Here is a 15,788-nt window from a genome sequence, read left to right as displayed (position 1 = left end):
TCTACCGTTAGAATGCAATGACTCTCTTTTCTCTCTCGAACCTAGAACTAAAATAAATAAATAAAATGATGTTATGGAACAAAAGTGATTTTTTTTCTAAATCATTGAAAATAAGAGGGAATCAATTTGAATAATTTGAAAAGTATGATAACTAAGTTAAACATTTCACCGAGAAGTTTTAAACATCACCCATCTCATCCGCGTGTTTCATTTTGGTTCTACATCTTTCAGTTTTTTTTTTTTTTTAATAATTTTAGTTAAATGAACCTTCAATTAAGCCTCTAAAAGGCAAAATAAAAAAGAAAAAGAAGAAGAAAAGGGACGGGAAAAAAAAAAAAAAACTCATGGGCAAAGAAAATCTTTTGTGCCCATTAGTGTGTGCAGGTGAACAATACTCCCCCCACTCCTTTTAGGATGTTGTTAATTCATGGTAGGGGAAAATTAACAAGAAAAGTAATGGAGTGAGAAAAATTGAATTGAATCAGAGGGAAGATTATAGATGAAAGCACAGTTGTGTGTACTGAAATTGTCATCTACAATGAACATCTACGCATGCTTCACCACAAGAGGACTCTTGACACGGTGGCCGTTGCTATCTGACCACGTCAGGTGCCCAAAGGTGTAGTCTTTCGGCATTCCATTCACTACAGGCTTAAAAGTAACCTTGAAAATCTTCTCTTCACCGGCTTTCTTGAATTCCAAGCTTGAAGGTTCAACAACCACTGAAACCTTAGGTGGTGCCTTGACTTTGACTGTGTATGTGCCCGGAGCCCCCACGTTCTTCACCCGGCGAGTAACAGTTACTGGGCCATTGAGATCAGGTACTGTGATTGAAGGATAGTTGAACTCAGCCAAGCTAGCATTCTCAGGACATTTATACGGTACACCTGAGAATTCTATTATGAAGGTACTGTTATAGCCACGGGCACATAAGAAGTTAAGGTAATCAATCACGTTGGTGTCATAAACGAGGCCAGGATCTGCTGCAAGATTTGGATTCACATGTCCTGCACCATATGCAAATGGTGTCGCAGGTTGGCCACCAGCATCGAGTATTCTCTTCTTGGAGTTAGATTTTGTTTTTGCTGCGCAGATAAAAAAACACGAATTCGGTCCAATTAGCAGGGCTATAACAACACGCTGCAGACTTTTGCCAGTTTAAATTGATCAAAAGCATGCACCTGTTGTCATGATTGCAGATTTAATAGCAGCTGGACTCCAATCTGGATGGATAGCTTTAAGGAGGCCGACAATGCCGGAAACATGAGGGCATGACATTGAAGTGCCGGACATGGTGATGTAAGGTGTCCGACGCTTGTCAAAAGGTAGCTCAGATGGCCCCATAGCTTCAGTGTAAGCAGCGATTACATCAACCCCAGGTGCAGTGACATCAGGCTGCAAGAGAGAATTGGAAAATAACGGATAGTTCATATCGAGAGCGATGAATGACAAGAGATCGTGCAATTGAACCAACCTTGAGTATTGCTGGCTCAATTAGACTAGGTCCCCTTGATGAGAATGCAGCCATCACAGGATTCGGGACGACTCGTAAATCTGTGTGTACTGGACTAATTGATGCTGTAGGATTTCTATTTCAATGTGCATAAAGAGCACGTGTAAGTCCCCAATAGGTTTGTTTAGGTGAAAGGGAGCAAGCTGTGAAAAACAGAACAAAAGAAGGATCGTTACTTGGTCGATTTGATGTACTCCATTACAGCTTGACCATCAGTGAACGTGAGTTGGGCAGCAGGGAGCACATGAGGATCGGACAAAAGTTCACTTCCACTTTCTTCATCATTTGCCAATATCATCCCAACGGCACCGGCAAGCTCAGCCTCGTGTCCTTTTACTACTCTACTGTTTATTCCTCGAAGACATACTATAATCTTCCCTGCAACCTTCTTGGGATCAAGTGTTCCATTCTGGCATAGTTGACTGCACAGTTTCATGCAAATTAATGATATGGCTAACCTACTGATTTGCAAACTACATAGATGTTCGACCTTCCTGAATTATGATATTTGTAGATTAGAGTAGTTGCTTACGCGTCTGCAGATGATGCTGTAGGAAGCCTTGCTTCTGCGGCATTGATCAATGGATAGAATTTCCCAGCTGGTAAGCTTTTACTTGCAGCACTTGATCCCTGAAACGAGAATAAGGTTATTAAATGTGTTTTAGTTCCAAGTTTCAACAATATTTTAACGGCTTAGTACCACTGATAGGCTTAATGACAGACAATTATGGTAGATAATCCTAGTCCTTTACAAGAAAAGAATACCTTGACCAGCTTCTTGTTGCCAAGAGTAACGGTGGCTGAAAACTCACGATCCAGTGTACTAGCACCAATCGTAAACAACCAGGGAGCCCCATGAGCTACGGACCCAGCAACTGGTCCGTTATTGCCGGCTGAAGCAACGACGGGAATGCCTTTCTTGATGGCATGGAAGGAGCCAATTGCCATTCCATCTTGCAAAAACTCTACAGGACGAGTTGGACCCAACGACATTGAGATCACATCAACTCCATCACCTATGGCAGCATCAAAAGCTGCCAAGATATCTGCATCAAAGCATCCACCATTATCTGAAGGCCAGCATACTTTGTAAGCAGCCACGTGAGCTTTTGGCGATCCACCTTTAGCAGTTCCATTCCCATAACCAAAAACACCTGCTCCAGGAACAAAGCTACCACCAGCTGTAGATAAGGTGTGGGAACCGTGGCCCTCGGTGTCACGGGCAGTGTTCCACTCTGTAGGGATTGGAGTAGGACTTGCAGAAGCAAAACCTTTGTTGAAGTACCTTGCACCAATAAGCTTTCTGGCATAGCACAAAAAATGTTTCGTCAAAATCTACACCATTCAGTTTGTTTGAGAAACTTGATCAAGAAGAGAAAGAGAACTGACTTGTTGCACTTAAATCCACCTCCAGCCTGACAAGTTCCCTTCCATCTTGATGGCACAGGGCCCATTCCCTCATCATTAAAGCTCTTGGATTCTGGCCATACACCTATAGTGATATTACGCAGCCAAAAAATGTAAGAGGGTATTACAGTTGGCAAAGAACCAATATGAACATAGTTAAGATTTTTCCCTTGGAGCTTCATGGACAGAATCTTACCGGTATCAAGATTTGCGATGATTACACCTTCACCAAAGTTTGCCTTCTTCTGAAGCGAATTGGGGGTAGGTGCTCCATTTGCTTCAAATCCAATAAATTCCCATGAATGTGTTGTGTGCAATATTCTTTCTTGGTTCTCGAAAACCGATATCACTCCCGGATTACCTACATTTGCGAAGAAAGAAACAATGAACCTATTTGATCTTGGAATTTTTAAAAACTCAAAACAAAGTCTTACGATATAGAGAATAAACAGAGAAAAAGCGGAGCAAAATACAGTATCCGAAACTAAATTAACGTGCCAGAGAAATAGATACAAATTTGTATTTCTTTACCTTTCATGGCAGCTACTTGAGCTTCATTGAGGTATGCAGCAAAACCATTGAGACAATTAGTGTAAGAGTAAATCATCACATCCTGGACATTCTCTTTGCTGCATAGGAAGGTGACAGTGATGAATAAAGGTTGATTGTTTAATCGAATTCAGTAACTTTTCGACAAAGCAAACCTCTCCAAGCATGATCCAAGAAGATCAAAGTGTGATTGTGTCATTTTCTGTACATCTAATTCTGAAAAAGAACTCTCTCCAGTTGATGATAATGGGGAAAACGAAGACTCTCCCATGTAAACTATGTAAGACTGCATGAAACAAAAAGCATCAATAATTCCACAACTAAGCTTGGATCAATAGCATTTACATGTAGGGCAATGAAGAGGGAGACAATCTTGCCTTTTTGGCAGCACAAGTCTCAACGAGATAAAGGAGGAGGACAGAGAGAACTAAGGGAGAGAACCTTAAGAGCCTCATTGTTTCTCTCTCAATTGCAAAATTTCCTTTCAGAGTAGAATTGCAATATTTTTACCCTGTTTTTAAACTCTGTTTTTTTTGCCTATTCTATTTATTTTTAGTCAAATCTTACTTCTATATTTTTGGTGTGGACAGCCATGGAATCCTTAATTTTGATGGATAAGAATGATTTTAGGAACAAAGCTAACATTATTTGAGCAAGAACTTGTCAAGCAATTGAAAACAACTACTATTTCTCATACAACTCTTTCTTCCAAAAAAAGAAAAGAGAGAGACGACAACAAATGTAGCAAGAAAATTTCTTGCTTCTCCACTTATTCCTCCTTATGGATTGGCAGCCCGATATAAGGTGATTAAGATGGGTAATCATGAGTGAATTTTTTTATATTTATATGCCATCGATTATCTATTAATAAAAATAATTATATATTTATATTTTATTTATGGAATTTTAGGTATTTATATAAATATTCATTGTATAATTATTATTTATTATTCAGCAAAAATAATATATTTATAAAACCCATAATTTAAATTGTTATTCTTATACGAGAACAATTTTTATTATTTCAAAATGAAAATCATTTGATGCATGATGTCTTGAGAGATAGTGTTTGGTGATAAAATAAGATTTTATTAATTTAAATTATAAAATAATTAATGCTTGCTGACACGATCAAAAGATTGATGTCTTATCCCAATTGTAGGAGTGTCGAAGTAATAAATAACTTGGCAAGACCGGGGTCGAACTACAAGAAGGTGAACTATATAAATTACAAATAATATATATTTAATAAAACAAAGAGTTTATGAGAATTTTATGGGATATTGATGTAAGGATTAAATAATAACAAAGCAATTGTCAAGGTTAGAGGATCCACTAATATTATTAGAAATAAATATAGTATAAACTCTTTTTATTAATCAACTGGAAACCACACACAAATGAGGTTCCAATCGAATGATTTATCCTTAATAGTTTATTATAAATTTTTACCATGATCATATTAATTATCTTATTTAAGTAACACTATACTTTTAAATATTTGCAGGAATTCATGATGCTAACTTATGTTAACAACAAATCAAGTTCCTTTCATATCACATGTGTAGGTTATACCATACGGTTGGTTATAAAAGTGTCAAGCATTTATTGTATCAAGTGTTATACAACACAAAATATAAGACATGTTAATAACAAATTTTCTTGGATATAGACATTGAAGTCTATGTTGAGTTTGTATTATACCTATTCTAACCATAGTTTTAAGACCTGGCTCGGTCCAAGGCCCGAGTTTCGAGTTTTGGCTGGGTCACCGTGTCACGACCGGATTCCTGGATCCATGACCGGCACATAGGCAAGGTTCTCCTCCAAGGTTCCAAACCTATGCGAACCCAAACTTACATACAATCCTTAAAACAACTCAATCAAAGTTCAACGCATCATTAACAACAAAGCTAATTTTATAACATAATTCGATTGTCTTAATACAAGAGTTCATATAAATTCATAGTTTTGGAGCACTAACTTGGCATAAAAGGAAGGTACAATTTACAACCAAAAAGCAGGTTCGGAAGATTCAACAAAAATGACCTGCTATCAAACTATAAGCCTGAAAAGGATAAGTAATGAGATGGTGAGTTCAACAACTCAGTGAGTAGATAACGTTCAATACACACACACGAGGTAATACAGCAATGAGAATATATATACAATTATGGCTCTAGGTTCTTATTGGAAGGTTTCTCAAATAGGCCATAACAAGAAGATTATATGGTAAAGCTCGTCAGAAAATCAAAATGCAATGAGCATGAAGCTCCGTACTGTGGGATGATCAGTCCACACAGGTTGGTGACTCCCCCAACCAATTAGGGTTCAGATACGATGTGCACAAAGACTAACACTACCCTGTTAGCATGTGTATTCTGACTGACATACCATAGGTTCATAATCATAATCTAACAAACATATTCGTATCTCAAAGCTCAACTCATGACATCAATCAAATAAGGAGCTATCAATTCAGAAGTCAATTCAAAATATATGTTGGTTCATATCAAGAATTCAGATTCAATAATTGATCATGCTTTATCATAACAAGGATAATACTCAACATATATATTATCAAGAAGCATGATTCAATTCATATTAACAAATCAAATATTTATACTATTTCTCATGCATATGAAAAATTATCCACTCACCTGACTCAAAAGCAAACAGAAGCCAAAAACAGACACTGAAGAAAATCCTACTGACGTCCCGCCGATAGAATATCAGGATTATCTTAATACAAAGAAGACATATTCAAGAATGACTCGAAAGAACATTTAACCTATTTAATACACTTAACTAAGGGTCTATTCCATAACCCTATATGGTTTTCGAACTAACTAGTCAATTTTCTCAAAAACCCAAAATCTAACGGTTTTCCCGAAATCTAATCCATAATAAAAATAACTAATAAAATTGGTAATAATTCACTAAATAACCCTTAATTATTCATCAAACTAATATGCAAAAGCTAATATTACAGCTAGAGATGAATTTGGAATTTATCATATTTTTAGGGTCAAATTGTAACTTTTATCAAATGGAGGACCAAACTAAAATTTTTCATAATCCATGAATATACTAAAATTCTGACCTCAATTAATCCTCAATTCTGTCCAGGATGTATCATTATGCTTCAGGGACCATTCTGGAATTTTACCAAATTTTTAGGGTCAAATTGTAATTTTTGTCAAATTGGAGGACCAAATTGAAAGTGTTAAATTCTCTTATCTATACAGTAATTCTGCCCATAATTCATATGTTATTCTGTTCAGAATCTCGGAATATGCTCCAGGGACCAATTTGCAATTTTCCAAAGTTCGGGGACTAAACTGCAATTTTCGTAAATTGAGGGACCAAATTGAATTTTCGTCATCTTCAACCTCCAATCCAGAATTTTAACAGAAACCCCACTGTTCTCCCCTGATTTTTAACTCAAATTTCACCATTCAAACAAAACTATAACTCAAAATCATCACAATCTTCCATAATCAACTAAATCATCAATTAACCACAACAATTAACCTTATAACCTTCAAATTAATTCATCAATTTAAATCAAACACAAATTCTCAAAACCCTAACATTCTTACCCTTATTTAAATCAAAATCAAATTAAAGCTTACTTAAAACATATTATACACATTAAACCATAAATCTTACCCTTTTAACTTATTTCCTCCAAATCTCTTCCTTTTTCCCTTATTTTCCTTTTTTTCTCTTCTTCTTCTTCTTCCTCCCTCTCTCTCTCACAGTTTGTTCTTCAAATTTTCAGATCACTCTTTCCTTCTTCTTTTTTCTATTTATATTTATTATTTTATACAATTACTACAATGCCCTTATTTATTTATACCCTCTCTTTAAGCCTCCAAGGGCTTTGTTGTAATATCCTATCTTATTAATTTCAAAACATTACACACCGGGTCGGCCGGGTCAAAAAAGTTTTTTTTTAAATCAAAACGACGTCGTTTTCGTAAAAAAAAAAAATTAAAGTCAACGAATTTGTAGCTGGGTCTTGTCGGGTCATGCTAAGTTTTTCCTTCCCCCATTTTTTCTTCAACCTGACCCGGTTCCAGCCCCAGGTCGACCCGCCGGGCCGGGTTTCAAAACTATGATTTTAACACCATTAGTGAAACCTTTTCACCTTGACATAATAAACTTAGCTAAACATAATGAAGAACATAAACATAAATAAACAACATAAGAACATAAGTATAGTAAAGGAAATAAAAGTATAAACAAGAGATTAAGGAAAATATAACATAAAATAAAACTTAAACATTACAAAAATATAAAGAAAGTAATAAAGAGAATGATCTTGATCTGAAAATCAAGATGCCTAAATGCATGGCAAATGCCTTCTTTTATAGGCTAAAATTTGGAACTATTAATTTGATGACTAATTGTTGAGTGGGTGGCCATATCTTGACTTGGTGACAATTCTTATCTTCTTGTTTGAACAAAACGTCATTAATAACGTCAGGATTTGAACATACTTAACTTATGAAAGTTTTAGGAACTTTTCCTAGCTTTCCAAAAAAAATAAAATTGAGGGCATTTGAACTTCTAGAACTTGAGATATGGGCTAAAAACTGAACAGTGTCTGGGCTGCATGACATATTCAAACTTCTCCGTTGTTGCTACAATTTGGACTTGAAAACAACCTTTTTAAATCTTGGAATCCTCATGAAAGTTTTAGGCCTATGTCTTATCTTTCCATCCATATAGAGTAGACCTAAATCTAAGATCTACAACTCTAGATATGACCCAATGACTTAACAGTGTTCCAGTTTGGACTAAACCATCATCTCTTTTCTAAGTTTAGCCATCTCTTTGTCTTTTAAATTTCAGTAGTTAAACTCATCAATCAATCCTTTGATTTATGTGATAAGCATGCATTTAAGATGAACATTTATCATAAATTAAAGGTATCTTATAGTATCAAACTTGTTATTATAAAGTATGTTTTTGTTAAGGAGTTATTAATACTTCAAGTGCAAAATAATGATATAAAACCTTAATAAAAATACACTTTTAAGTACTAATCACTTGCCACATATGATGGCTTGAGAGATGATAGTAGGTGGAGTAAGAAGGGAACAATAATTATTTTCTAAGAAAAAAAAATCAATTTATAAGCTTAATGTTTTCTTCTTAAACAAGAAGTGCAATGTTCTATAAATTTCTAAACTTTCTTCATAATTTTTGTAGATTTTATTTTTTTATTTTTGATAAATCATGAAAATATAGTTTTATCCACACAATGTTCAATTTTAAATAGTAAAACATCTTCCACAAAACCTTCATATGAGTCTAACTTGTTTGAGATTTTTCTAAAATATATTGAGAGAAATCTATGAACTTATCATTTATAAGATCTAAATAACATTTGTATAACCATGATCTGTATTTTCCAATATTTTTAAATGTGATTATTAATTTTTTAGAACTATCATTATAAAACTTATTTATTTTTGCTATCACTAATTAAGGTTTTGATATGTTTTTTTAATTAAAATAAGATATAAAAAATTCTGATATGGTTACAAAGAGAGTGGATTTCTGTTCTCTAATTATTGTATTAATCATCAAACAATTTCAACACAAATAATGAATGATACACAAATTTTTATTTACAATGAACATCTTCTCTTTGTTAAACTTTTAATCTCTTGTCCTTCCACCATTTCCAATTAATTAACTATAAACTAAAATAAGTATCATTTTCACGGTGTAAATCCACAATGAAAGGTTGATTTTGCTTGACAAATATTGTTAGTTTGAGTGGCATATAAATCTTTTTCATGGAACTTATCAATAATTATATTAAAAAAAAGTGTTGATTAGTATTTTCATGTTTTTTTTATATAGTATAATTACTAATTAACCCTTAAAAAAATTCCATTGGTTCAGGGGATTTTCGGGTTTTTTTTATATTTTTTATTCATGTCAATTACTTAAATATCCTTAAGAAATAAACTCTCTATACTATGAATGCAATATCATTTTATTTGTATGGTTTTTTTTTTTTTTTTTTTTTTTTTGTGAGGTTAGAGGTGATTTGGTGTTTCAATATATATAAATTAATTTTAAAATAAAAAAATTGTCGGCGTTACTTGCACAATTCGGGTGGCGCGTGCAGCACCCATATAACGCTGAATGCCACCGTCAGGGGCGGCATTCAATGCACCTCATCACCTTTGTTATCGTGGTGAGGCATGTGTTTGCAGTGGCACGTTGAGGGGCGTTGACAAGGACCTTTTCCATTCCTCCCTCTTTTTCCCTTGTCCACCTAGAAAAACATGTTGTCTATTGCAAAAAAAAAAAAAAAAAAAATCCAGCTATTTGTTTGTTAAGTTAAATTTAATCCTTATTTTTTTTATTGCAATGTATTTAGTCTTGAATCAATTAATGAGTTAATTTATTTTTTCAATTTTATCCCTTAATACTTTATTTTTATATCAAGTTTGGTTCTCATTTTTTTAATTGCAATGTATTTGGTTTTGGATAATTTATTAAGTTAATTATTTTTTCCATTGCATCCGTTTACACTTTTTTTATATTATATTTGGTTCTCATTCTTTTAATTATGATGTTTTTGGTCTTAAATTATTTATTGAATTAATTTGTCTTTGGATTTCATCCCTTGACATTTTATTTTTATATCAAATATGGTTCTCATTTTTTTGATTGTTATTTTTAGTTGTTCCTATCATTTTCTTAATTGAAATAGTTTTTCAATTTCATCATTTGTGGTTTTTTTATGTCAAATTTGGTTCCCTTCCTTTTCAAATCTAAATTTTTAATTTTTTTTTAAATTTGTTTTTTTCATGTTTATCCCTAATTATTTTGATTGGTTTAGAATTTTACATTATTATTTTTTTGGTTTGCTTTTTATGTTATGATTTGGCCTCATGATCTATGTCATAAATTTTGAAGGTTGGATCGGGTTTGCTTAAGTTATTTTTAATTATTTTCAAAAATTTCATCCATCATCATTGAGTTCGTTGAAAATTATTTTTTTATTAGCCTTTTACATTGTGATCCGACCTCATGATCCGTATCACAAATTTTAATGGTTGGATCATGCTCACTTCAGTTGTTTTTAATTATTTTTAGAAATTTCATCATTTATTATTGAGTTCGTTGAAAATTAATTTTTTTTTATGTTTTGAATTCTTTTGTGAATTTGATTTTTCTTTTCGATTTTGTACTTCAATTCAATATTTAAGGTTTGACATGATACTGTTTGTAGGTTTTGACAACCTCGCTTGGTTTTACTAGTGTTTTGTTTTTAATTTTTTTAATGGATTTTTATTAATTTTATTAGTTTATAGTTTGATCCATCAAATTTGACGATCTTCATTTTTTTAAGTTATTTTTCTATCCGGTAGTTGATTTTTTCTGTTCTTTAAAATACAATGATAATGATAATGCTTTGACATTGTTTTTCTCAATTGCAAAGAAATTGGCCTACCCCGCGGTGAACCACGAGCCATCAATCTAGTATGATCTACAAAGAGATGATCGAGGATTGTGGGCAATAATCCCATTCCCATCTACACATGCTTCACTACAAGAGGACTCTTGACACGGTGCAAGCCATCTGACCATGTGAGATGCCCAAATTCATAGTCTTTAGGCATGCCGTCCATTATAGGCTTAAAAGTAAGCTTGAAAAGTTGCTCTTCACCAGCTTGCTTGAACTCCAAGCTAGAAGGTTCAACAGCTACTGAAACCTTGGCCGGCGCCTTAATGCTAACCGTGTATGTTCCCGGAGCCCCTACGTTCTTCACCCGGCGAGTAACAGTTACCGGGCCTTTAAGATCGGGAACTGTGATTGAAGGGTAGTTGAAATCAGCGAGACTAAAATTCTCAGGGCATGTATAAGGTCCATCTGAGAATGCGTTCAGCAAGGTCTTGTTATAGCCATGGGCACACAAGAAGCTTAGGTAATCATTCACGTTTGTGTCGTAAACTAGGCCAGGATCTGCTGCCAGGTTTGGCTGCACATGTCCAGCACCATACATAAACGGGGTTGCAAGTTGTCCATCATAATCAAGCATTCTCTTCTTGTTCTTGCTTGTTTTTGCTGCGGGGAAAAACCAAATCCGGTTCAATTCTCAAGGGCTGGAACAACATGCTGCACGCTTTCCTACTTTATATTGATAACAAGCATGTACCTGTTGTCATGATTGCAGATTTAAGAGCGGCTGGGCTCCAATCTGGATGGATAGCTCTAAGAAGGCCAACAATGCCGGAAACATGAGGGCAAGACATTGAAGTGCCAGACATCACCATGTAAGGAGTCCGGCGCTTGTCAAATGGTCTTCTAGATGGCCCTATAGCTTCGGTGAAGGCAGCAATTACATCGACCCCAGGTGCGGTGATATCAGGCTGCAATTGGAACTGTTCATTAGGCATAAAACAGAAAAATAAATGTGATAGTTTATGGAGAAGCCAAAGACTTGCTAGTGAAGCTGAACTAACCTTAAGTATTGCTGGCTCAATTTTACTAGGTCCTCTTGATGAGAATTTGGCCATTGCTGGACTTGGCTTTTCTCCAAAACTTGTAATTGCAGGGCTAATTGATGCTGTAGGATTTCTATTTCAGTTGGCATAAGGAGCACGTATAAGTCTATAATGGCGTTAAACCTGACAGAAATTGAGATAAAGGGAGTAAGTGAAATGGATAAAAGAGCTGTTACCTGGTTGCTTTGATGTATTCCATGACAGATTCACCATCAACGTAAGTGATATGGGCAGACGGGAGCTCGTAAGCTTCCAAGTAAAGTTCGTCGCCAGATATAATATCATTAGCTAATATCATCCCAACAGCGCCAGCACGCTCAGCCTCGTACCCCTTCGGCAGCCTCGGGCTTTGTCCTCGAAGGCACAGTATGATTTTCCCAGAAACCTTGTTGGGATCAAGTGTTCCATCTAAGCATAGTTGTCTGCACAATCAATTCCTTGCAAATTATTACCATGGCCAACCTAGTGATTTGCACACTATATTGATGTTACACGTTTCTGAATTCTGATATTTGTAGATTGGAGCGGTTGCTTACGCATCTCTAGGTGTTGCTTCGGCAAGCGCTGCTTCTGCACCGTTAATTAGTGGATATAATTTTCCATCCGGCAGGTTTTTACTTGCCAGAGTTTTTCCCTGAATTCACAAAATGGTCATTCAACCACTGAATACCTTGATGAGCATAAATAGTAGATCCTAGAAAACTCATGGCGATTGCCTCATCATTCTGCTGAGAATTTTAGTTCCTCGAAAGAATACCTTGAAAAGCTTCTTGTCGCCAAGCGTAACAGTGGTGAAAATCTCACGATCCATTGTACTAGCACCAATCGTGAACAACCAGGGAGCCCCATTTGTTATGGATCCATCACTTGGTCCATTATTGCCTCCTGCAGCAATCACTGGAATGCCTTTCTTAATGGCATGGAGGGAGCCAATGGAGATTCCATCTTCATAAAACTGTATAGGCACGTCGGAGCCCAGTGACACTGAGATCACATCAACTCCATCGGAGATGGCAGCATCATAGGCAGCCAAGATATCAGCATCGGTGCATCCACCATTAGCGGAAGGCCAGCATACCTTGTAAGTAGCTACACGAGCTTTTGGCGCTCCACCCTTGGCAGTTCCATTCCCAACACCATAAACATTTACTCCGGGAACATAGCTACCACCAGCAGTTGATAAGGTGTGGGTCCCGTGGCCTGAGGCATCGTCACGAGCAGTATTCCACTCTTCTGGTACAGGGCCATTGTTAGCAGCAAAACCTTTGTTAAAGTACCTTGCGCCAATAAGCTTTCTGGTATAGCAACAACAACAACAACAAAAAAAAACCTCATGGAAATGTGCACATCCACTTATGATACCTACTCTACCGTCCTTTTCGACATCTAAACATGTTCAGGTCTTAAATTTGTTTGGAAAAATTGATCAAGAAGAGAAAGGGAACGGACTTATTGCAAGTTACTCCACCTCCATCATCACAAGTCCCCTTCCATTTTGATGGCACAGGACCCATCCCTTCATCGTTAAAGCTCTTAGATTCCGGCCATACACCTAGATCAATGGCATGCAACCAAACAAAATGTAAGGGAGTGTTACAGGTGACAAAAAACAACATGGACCTGGTTAGCAATTTTTCTCTTATAAATCCTAGGACATAGCCTTACCACTGTCCAGATTTCCAATAATTATATCTTCTCCAAAGTTTGCCTTCTTCTGAAGCGAGTAGAGAGAAGGTACTCCATTTTTCTCAAATCCAAGAAAATCCCATGAATGTGTTGTGTACATTTTGTTTTCTTTGTTCTCAAAAATCGATACCACCCCTGAATTATCTACACTTTGGTAAAAAATGAAACAATTAACCTATTTGATCCTGGAATCCTCTTAAATTTGCAACAAAGTTGTATGAAACAGAGAAGAAGCAGAGCAAAACAGAGCATTTGAAGCTTGAGAAATAAATACAGGATTGTCATTCTTACCATTAAGTGCTGCAGCCTGAGCTTCGTCGAGAACTGCAGCAAAACCATTGATACATCTAGTGTAAGAGTAAAGCATCTGATCCTCAACCTTCTCTTTGCTGCATGAGAAATACAGCATTGATGTACAAATTTTGATTGTTTATATAAATTAGCCAGAGAATTTTCAAACGCTTTTCGACAACGCACAAACCTGTCTAAGTATGTTCCAAGCATATCAAAGTGTGATTTTGTCATTGCTTTAACATCTAATGTTGTCAACGATGACTCCGAAAACGATTTCTCTCCTGATGATGATGATGGGGGAAATGAAGATTCTCCCATGTAAACTATGTAAGACTGCATGAACAAAAAGGCATTAATAATCCCATAACCAAGCTTAGATCAACAGCATTTACATATAAAGCAACAAAAAAGGAGACAATCTTGCCTTTTTGGCAGCACAATTCTGAGCCTGAAACATATAAAGGAGGAGAATAGAAAGAGCCAAAGGAGAGAACATTGAGAGCCTCATTGTTTCTCTTACTTGCAGAAACTTCCTTTCGGCAAAGAATCGCAAAAAGCTCTGCTTTTCCCCTGTTCTAAAATTGACATATTGTTAAGCTTTCCCCTGTTTTGAAACTCTGTTATCCTTCTTGCCTATTTTCAGAGGGTAGCAAAATTTTCCTTCTATATTTTTGGTGTGAACAACCACGGAATCCAATTTCCTTTGCTGGAGAAGAGTGATTCTAGCGCCAAATTTAAAACCCCTTTTCATTTAATTTGATTTTTTTTTTTTTTTGTCACAACCTTAAAAGAGAAAATATATATCATATATTTTCAGATTGTAGAATAAAATGCATGTGTTACGTTAGTCTTTCCTATTTATATTAATATGTCTTTATGTCTTAATTTTGAGATAAAATGTTTTTGAACATTATTGGTTTCTTGGAAGAGGTTTTTCATGTAGATGGTTGTTTGTGCATTTAAACCTTTTTGAGTGCTTTTTAAAAATATATTTGGCATGTAAAAACATTAAATTTATATATTATTTTAATAGTTTTGATATGTTGATGTTAAAAATAAATTTATTTTAATATATATTTTTTAAAAAACTATTTTAAAAAGCACCTTATACTACCATCCAAAATACACTAATTTTAGTTTAGCAATTTTGATCTTCAATTTTGGAGGAAAAATTAAAATAGCCACTTCAAATTGAGTATTAAAAGACACAAGAAATTCAGTTTTTTTTAACCAAATAAATTTTAATTTTATCTATATCTTTTTAATCAAATAACTTTAGTTTAGCAATTATGATTCTTGAATTTTAATTAATGTTCTGCAACTTGACTAAATAAACTAAAATACTCAATTAAGCATTGAAGAATCCCTCATTTCATCATGAATTTGTTACATATATCCAAAACTCATAGGAAAAATTGATTTTTATTAGAAGTTTTTTGACAACTTTTCCACCTCTTAGCATGTGCCACTTAAGTCCAAGCCTAGCTACTAGATGCTGCATAATCTCTACTTTTGCTATCGAAATCCAACCCTAATTGATGGAGTACCACTACCACTACTACTAGCTAATAATATACATCTTTCAGTGCTGATCGCTACCTTTTCCTTGCTTTGCCTTCTTATTTTCTTTTTCACTGTTAAAGCCGCCAAGAGTGAACTTCTCCTCGATCGGCTATTTTGAACCGCTTCCATGGATTTGCATGCTTCGTTGATTTTGCCACCGCCCCCGTGACTGACGTCCGGTCCACATCTTAGATCTGAAAGAGATTTGTCTTCCACCACGCTTCTCTTCTCCCTT

The 15,788-nt window shown here is 35.2% G+C and overlaps 2 protein-coding genes across 2 annotated transcripts; both read right to left on the bottom strand.

Annotated features, from left to right (window-relative positions):
- Nucleotides 1-546: 546 nt before the first annotated feature.
- LOC118037658 (subtilisin-like protease SBT5.3) lies at nucleotides 547-4,114 on the bottom strand. Its single transcript, XM_035043706.1, has 10 exons — nucleotides 4,037-4,114; nucleotides 3,625-3,755; nucleotides 3,452-3,549; nucleotides 2,903-3,281; nucleotides 2,279-2,816; nucleotides 2,046-2,143; nucleotides 1,690-1,935; nucleotides 1,475-1,589; nucleotides 1,182-1,395; nucleotides 547-1,085 (listed from the first exon to the last, which is right to left on the bottom strand). Exons 1-10 carry the CDS (start codon nucleotides 4,112-4,114, stop codon nucleotides 547-549), a joined length of 2,436 nt encoding a protein of 811 aa, XP_034899597.1.
- A 6,923-nt stretch (nucleotides 4,115-11,037) lies between these two features.
- LOC118037703 (subtilisin-like protease SBT5.4) lies at nucleotides 11,038-14,498 on the bottom strand. Its single transcript, XM_073404667.1, has 12 exons — nucleotides 14,415-14,498; nucleotides 14,178-14,323; nucleotides 13,988-14,085; nucleotides 13,676-13,840; nucleotides 13,460-13,562; nucleotides 12,768-13,305; nucleotides 12,547-12,644; nucleotides 12,187-12,432; nucleotides 11,969-12,083; nucleotides 11,662-11,875; nucleotides 11,418-11,570; nucleotides 11,038-11,312 (listed from the first exon to the last, which is right to left on the bottom strand). Exons 1-12 carry the CDS (start codon nucleotides 14,496-14,498, stop codon nucleotides 11,038-11,040), a joined length of 2,235 nt encoding a protein of 744 aa, XP_073260768.1.
- Between the last annotated feature and the right edge of the window lie 1,290 nt (nucleotides 14,499-15,788).

The sequence above is a fragment of the Populus alba genome, chromosome 1 (assembly GCF_005239225.2).
Source record: "Populus alba chromosome 1, ASM523922v2, whole genome shotgun sequence".
NCBI classification, from domain to species: domain Eukaryota; kingdom Viridiplantae; phylum Streptophyta; class Magnoliopsida; order Malpighiales; family Salicaceae; genus Populus; species Populus alba.
The sequence above is the reverse complement of the archived record's forward strand: the minus strand, read 5'-3'. Positions and strand labels throughout refer to the sequence as shown.